The 7,401-nt window shown below is 48.8% G+C and overlaps 1 protein-coding gene across 2 annotated transcripts in view; it reads right to left on the bottom strand.

Annotated features, from left to right (window-relative positions):
• Nucleotides 1–1,291: 1,291 nt before the first annotated feature.
• efnb3b (ephrin-B3b) overlaps nucleotides 1,292–7,401 on the bottom strand; it is a 121,478-nt gene continuing 115,368 nt past the window's right edge. For both annotated transcript variants that reach the window (XM_084043738.1, XM_084043739.1), the window contains one exon: nucleotides 1,292–7,018. In XM_084043738.1, coding sequence (XP_083899864.1) covers nucleotides 6,555–7,018 — 464 coding nt within the window. In that variant the 3' untranslated portion in view covers nucleotides 1,292–6,554. The remainder of the gene's footprint in view (nucleotides 7,019–7,401) is intronic.

The raw sequence follows: 7,401 nt of genomic DNA, 5'->3' as shown, positions 1-7,401 counted from the left end.
GAAACAGTATGAACTCTACTCAACTCATGTACTGCACTCTGACAGCATGTATCTGGCTCTTCCGACCTTGGAAATGTGTTGGTAATGTACTGTATCATAGCATAGAAAGGAAATACACCGACTGCACACACTTTATGCGAGGTTAACCTTAACTCTGTGCTTCCTGTCGGTGCGAATTGAATGGCTGCTATAGGAAACATCCACAATGGCTGCGGAGGGGACTCCATAGGGCAGGCACAGATTATAGCGTTAGTGCTAGCGTCAACAGTTTGCGCCAGTGAATGGAGATTGGATGTTTACCTTTTGCCAACCGTCATGGTATTGTCCCCATGGTCCTTGGTGGCAGCAACAGGTTGCCATGGCAGAGGCAGTGAGCGGTGCGCACGTATATCAACAACTCCATGCTTCACTTCCTTTGTGTGCTCATGCATCAGATTGTATTTGTGTGTGTGCGAACATGTGTCGGGGGGGTGGGGGGGGGGGGGGCTGTGAGCCTGTGTGTGTGTGTGTGTGTGTGTGTGTGTGCGTGCGTGCGTGCGTGCGTGCGTGCGTGCGTGCGTGCGTGATAGACAGTGCGTAATCTACTCTCACACACCACAGATCAAAGGGCAGAGGCAGCTGCCCGGCCATCTAACCCTAGGCCACCCTGGTGGACTCTTCTCTCTCTCTGCCTTCCTCTCTCTCAATCTGTCTGTCTCTCTCTCTCCCTCAGTCTCTCTCAAAGACCGGATGAAACACATTTAGTAAGGAAGCAAAAGACGCTAACAGTTGCCATGGCAACGTACCACACAGCCGTGGGGACAGAGGGGAAACGAGAGAGACAGTGAGAGAGACAGAGAGAGAGAGAGACAGACAGGGAGAGAGAGACAGACAGAGAAGAGAGGGGCGGTTGAGCAAGAGAAGGAGAATGAAATCAGCTCTGTCGATACGTTGCCAGGCAACACTCGACACTAACGAAGCCGAGGTTGATTACTTGTTGATAACGCCGCCGTGTGTGTGTGTGTGTGTGTGTGTGTGTGTGTGTGTGTGTGTGTGTGTGTGTGTGTGTGTGTGTGTGTTTGTGTGTGGCACTGAATCAGCAGCATTATTAGCAGAGGCAGTCAAAGACTCCCCGCCGAGACATGCCCTGAACACAGATAAGGAGAGAGACCTTCCATTAGAGACGGGGTTACCACCATGCAGGGCCCCTGTACACACACAAATCCTCAGCTTTCATTCAACCCAGAGTGTAAGAAATGGGCCCGTAAAGGGTGTTCCTTTAACGCTGAGAGGGTTTGGATTTTACAGTGTAGAAGTGGTGAATGTGGCGATGTACACGTGCGCACACACACAATAATGAAACTCCCTGAGACCAATGAACGGTGCTTAAACATTTTTGTTTGTATTTTTTTATTTTATTTTTTATTATTCAACCTTTTTTTTTTTTCCAAACCAGGAATGTACTAGTTTTTTCCTCTCTTTCAGAGGTGTGTCGGGAGGGGTGGGGGGTGGGGAGGGGTAGGGTCAGGTACAAGGGCCATCGTGATGACAGAGAGGAGGAGAGGACCCACACACACACACACGCACACACACACACATATGCACAAAAAGACCTTCCCACACAAAAGGAGGTGTCCCCAATACAACAGTGTCAACACGTCACCTAACGAGGACCACCTGGCTCTGCCACCCTCCGACTCACCGATCGCTTGGCACACAAAGAAACACGCACGTGTGCACGCGCACGTTCGCCAACGGAGGGGTGAAGGAGGAGGCGCCGTGCGTTCATCTTTTTTCTTTTTCACTTTATATCTCCACAGAAAAACAGAACCTTTATCCTCTTTTTTTTGTTTTTGTTAAATGTCAAAAACCGGCAGCCGGGTCCACGGTTTCAAAAAACAATAAAAATAGCCAACCAGCCATAAATCAAAACAGGGAGAGCGAGAGACAAGTACAGCCGGATTTATACTTTGTCGCAGGGCGGCATCGCGCCTCGAAAACAGTTGCTCACAGCACGCCGTATTGCGGCCCATTGTGAGCTTGTAGATTGGCTGTTTCCGGCGCGCGCCGCCGCCATGCGACGAAGTCTAAATCGGGCTTAACACCGACATGAAGAACAAACAAAAACGAAAACATCCAAACGAGTCCGAGAGAGTCTCAATATACTCCAAGGGAGGATGGTGGGTGGTGGTGATGGGGGGGTAAAGGTAGTGGTGGTGGTGGTGGTGGTGGTGGGTGTAGGTCTTCCAAAGAGGCCACTCCGTTACAAGTCCAAGAAGTTACACCCCCCTCTGTGGCGGCCATTAGTTTTGAAAAAACAAAACAAAACAAACAAAAAGAAAGAAATACTGTCATTGTGGCAGATTAGGAGTGTTCCAAAGAGACTTTCTTTTTTGGCTCAGAGGATATTTTAGGTATTTTTGAACATGTTTAAATAGACACAGACTTAGAGTATACATAAAAAACACGATTCTATAGTTGTACAAAAAGAAAAGAGCGCTGAGGAAACCGTACCCCTCGTCTCGTCTCTGAATGCAAATCAATTATGCACAAAAAACACTGTCCGAAAAGTAGATCTGAGCATCAACTTCATGTAGTTTAAACAAATATTCAATTTAAGACCAACGAAAACACATAAGTATGACGTGATAACTCGTTCCCATAACGTGAAGATACCACAAACTTTAAAGAACACAGTTGCGAGATGGCATCAGTTCAGTTGTGAGTTAAACAAAGATACTCATTGAAGACGAATGGAACACGCGAGCGTGACGTGACTACTCGTCCGATAATATGAAGATACTTACGAACCTTAAAAACATGTTATGGTATCAGGTCCAGTTTAAAATATTGGCGTCACACACACACATACAACCAGGTACAATGCATTAGGCGGCATCAACAAGTCACTGGCAGAACAAGATGTCAAAAGATGATATGCTGTTCTTGTTTAGTTCCTGTGTGTGTGTGTGTGTGTGTGTGTGTGTGTGTGTGTGTGTGTTGCGTGCGTGTGTGTTGCGTGCGTGTGCGTGTGTGCATGCGTGCGTGCGTGTGTGCGTGCATGTGTGTGTGCGCGTGTGTGTGTGCGTGTGCGTGTGCGTGTGCGTGTGGGTATGTGTTCTCTGTATTGCCACGAAGTTTTACACAAAGTTTCGCCATTTAAAAGCAGCACTAAATAACTTTATTAACAAAAGCTACACATCGAAACATATTGCGCTGTTGAACAGAGTTAGTGGCTACAGACCTGCGTTTGGCCTCAGGGTTTGAGATTTCAAGTGTGTGTGTGTGTGTGTGTGTGCGTGTGTGTTTGTTTATTTGTGCAAGAGAGCGAGAGAGGACAGAGAGAGAGAGAGAGAGAGAGAGGGGGAGGGAGGGAGAGAGAGAGATTGAGGTAAAAAAAAAAAGTACCCTACAAAATCGCCCTTTTCTCCATCTCCCCCGTGTTCTCTGAGTCAGACCTAATCAGAGAAATACGTCATATGAGAGCAATCAGTGCTCGTGTGCGCACTCCGTGTGCGAGTTGCACGTTTGAGTTAAGAGAGTGAGTGAGCGACTGTGTTGCCATCAACGCAATCAGTAGGCATTTGTGGCCGTCATCAAAACCATTCTCAACCTGGCGTCTCTATTTTGTTCAATCATAGATGAGAAACGTCCAAAAATTATATTTCGGAAATGTTCCAATACAGCTCAAATAGCAATCTACAAGCTCACAATCACCATCCGTGGTACAATGAAGTATATAGGGTTTAAGTGGTTAAAGGGTGTGAATTTAGCATTAGTGTGGGCACGTGTGTCTCTGCGTACACGTGGTCTGTGTGTGTGTGTGTGTGTGTGTGTGTGTGTGTGTGTGTGCTTATATCATGTGTGTGTTTTTAGGCTACAGAGTAAAATAGAGCGCGGAGACCGCCTGGGGGTGGGAGACTGTTTTCGCTGTGCGCCGATGCAATCAGTGTGTTTACGGCTAGTGCTTCTGTGTGTGTGTGTGTGTAAGTGTGTGTGTGTCGTTATAATCAGCGAGAAAGCATGTGTCAGGTACACTGAGATGAGGTCCCCGTGAAGAAAACGGGGACACGCGTATGTGCGTGCGTGCGTGCATGTGTGTGTAGCGAGATCGCTCCCAATTCCTCTGAAATCTTTCCTAGCTTCACGTCTGTCTGTCCGTCCGTCCGTCCGTCCGTCCGTCCCGCTCTGGCGTGATGGTGGCGGCGGTGGCGTTTATGGAGAGGGGAGGGGCTTAGACTTGGTCCCCGCATAGTCCATTTAAACTAAAGGCAGCGATATATCCTCTCTTCCACTCTCTCTCTCCTTACCAGGGAAATGCTCTATCTCTCCACCAACCCCCCTCCACACACACACACACACACATCCCCCCCACTCGCACCCGTTAGCTTCTTCTTTAAGCGGCGCGTTCCTTCACAGAGTCTTTTCTTTTGCTCTCGAACTCTTTTTTCTTTGTTTTTCAAGGAAATAGTTCCGCATTCAGGCACCGCTTTATTCCTCCTCCCCAGACGGCTCTCTCTCTCTCTCTCTCTCTCTCTCTCTCTCTCTTTGACTCCCTCCCCCTTCCCTTTTCACTTTATTCTTCTTCTTCTTCTTCTGTTTCTTCATTTCATCCCTCCCCTCTGCATCCCCTCCCCTCTCCTCTGTCTCGCCCTTCCCCTGCTTTCACTTTACTCTTTACTCTTTTGCTTTAAGAAAAAGGAAAAAGAAAAAGTGTTTGAAACGAAAAAAATATTTTTTTCCTTTTTTTTTTAAGAAAATAAAAAATAAAACTTTCATAGATGGTTCTACCTCAACACTTCAACAAACGAGGCCTAAAACTTCAAAACTACAGCATAGTACAAGGAGCTATAAAAATGTACACAAGAGTTCAAGGGGGGGGGGGGGGGGGGGGTGAGAGAGAGACAGAGAGAGATGGAAAGAAAGAACCCTCCATTCACCAGTCCAGGACATAAACAAAACAACGGAAAAAAACAAAGTCCAACAAAAGGGATTAAATTACTTTACAACGCAGAGGGGAAAGAAAGAATGCAACCAAGGTCTGAATTCAAAAGTTGCAACAAAAAAAAAAGTAAATGCTAGTGACTTTAAGTGTGGGTTTTACAGAGTGGATAGAAATAATAAAAACAATAGAGAGAGAGAAAAATTAAAAACAGAACAAAAACATCTAGAAATCATTTACTGGATATTTATATATATAATCTATTAAGTGTTGATAGCGATAAAAAAAATCTCACTTTTTTTATATTCGCTCACTATTTCGTGTTTTGGTATTTAAGACAAGTCTAAAGAACGCACGCGTACGCACGGTCACTCACATGAAGCTGACGCACACACAATCTAACACACACATACGGTACACGCACTCTCTCTCTCTCACTCACACACACACACAGACAGACAGACAGACACACACACACACACACTCACACACACTCACTCACACACACTCACAAACACACACGCTCATATACAAACTCGCTGTACTGAAACTGTGCGCAGACACATTTCAGGTAAAACAGCAGTGCCATAATTATAATCCAAGTCACATACACACTCGCGCAAACAGTCACACACGCACACACATACACACACATACACACACGCACGTTATTAAAATATACAAGTTTCTGAGTGTCACTATCACTGGATTGGTCAAACCTCCTCAGGCATGGGCGTGTTCGCGCCAACGTCACCGCCCCCCTCCCTTCCCCCTTCCCCCGGCTTGCTGATTGGCTGAGTCCGAGGCCCCTGTTTTCTCAGGAGAGACCGTAACAAACACAAACAAACTAGTAATCCTATTGGTGAGTTAGTGTCAGGGGCCAGTCTCTGGTTGGATGACGGAGCTCTGAGGGGGGGCGGGGTTTCCGTAGATTACGACGCCTCCGGGAATCCAAACTTTCTCCGCCGCAGGATGTGGTAGGGTCCGTAGTTTTTTTTTTTTTTTTTTAAAACATTTTTCTTTTTTATATTGTCTTTCCAAATGTCAGTCTCAAAGCCAGAGTTCATGTTCTAGAAAAGAGTGTTGTAACCAGACAGACTCACAACCTGTTTGTCCCATCATGTGGCGTGAACACGCCCCTTCACTTCAGCTCTGGTGGGGGGGTGGGGGGGGGGCAGGGGGGGGCACACCTAGCTCAGAGTGACCAGGGGTGGCACAATTGAGAGTCTTGCCTGTTAATAGGGGCATAACTACCCCTCCCCCCCTCAAATCTACACACACACGCGTGTGAGACTTCGGGCGGTGGTTTCAATCAAACACGCAAAGGTAGTGGCTTAGGGGGGTGTTGCTCACGAGGGGCAGAGAGGGGGGGGGATCTATCGGGTCAGAGGGACAATACTGGTGGCGTTGGGGGCGGGGGCTGGGGGTAGTGTATGGGCGGTGGGGCATGAGGGTTGTAACAGCCAACTTCCGGACAGGGAGGACGGGGGGGGTACTTGGTGACTTGGTTGGCATTGGAGGGTGGGAGATCGGTGGGTGGGCGGGGTTCTGTTTGACTGACAAGATGCTTGCAGGGGGGGGGTGGGGGGCACGGGGGGGCGGGGGGGAGGGGCTGTAGCAGAGCGGTCCGTCTTCATACTTTGTAGTAGATGTTGGCGGGGCTCTGCGGGGGCATCTCCTGCACGATGTAGACGGGGTGGCCGTAGTCGCCGCTCACCTTCTCGTAGTGCGGGCAGTAGGCCGAGTCCGACGTCCGCAGCGGGATGATGATGTCGCTGGGCTCCGAGCCGTTGTTGTTGGAGCTGCCCATGCCGCCGCCCCCCATGCCCATGCCCATGCCCATGCCGCCCCGCTTGGGGCTGGTGAGCGACGACAGTGACAGCGGCGGGTGGTGCGTGTCCGAGTGCTTGGCGTGCCGCCGCCGGTAGCACACCACGCAGATGACCGCCGTCACCAGCAGCAGGAAGGCCGAGCCGCCGGCGGCGCCCGCGATCAGGGCGATGTTGGACGGCGGCAGGGGTCCGTTCTCGCCGCTGCCTCCGCCTCCGCCGTTGGTGGTGGGCCCTCCCCTGGGGTGGGTGGAGTTACCCGCACTACCTGGAGACACACAGAGCACAAGGGGGAAAATGTCAACGTCAATACAGCAAATGCATTGATATTAAAAACAAAATGCACTCTGTAATGTGAATACTCAAGTATTTTTAAAAGCATGTACTTTTGAATACTTAAGTATTTTTAAAAGCAAGTACTCCATTGCTTATATAGCATATATACATATATACTTTGACTCAAGTACGGCAGGGGGTTGAGTACTTTTCCACGGCTGCGTTCGGTTACAGTACAGTAGCTAGCTTGCGGACCGGGCTAACGACATCCGCGGCGGGTGCATTGGCGCTGGCCACTTTCACAACGTGTTTTCCTTCCCTTCAAATACTGATATCAATCATCGCGGTTATGAAGGGCAATATGACGCTCTTTGC

The sequence above is a fragment of the Gymnoscopelus microlampas genome (genome assembly GCF_963454915.1).
Source record: "Gymnoscopelus microlampas genome assembly, chromosome: 19".
NCBI classification, from domain to species: domain Eukaryota; kingdom Metazoa; phylum Chordata; class Actinopteri; order Myctophiformes; family Myctophidae; genus Gymnoscopelus; species Gymnoscopelus microlampas.
This window is presented reverse-complemented; position numbering and strand designations above follow the sequence as displayed.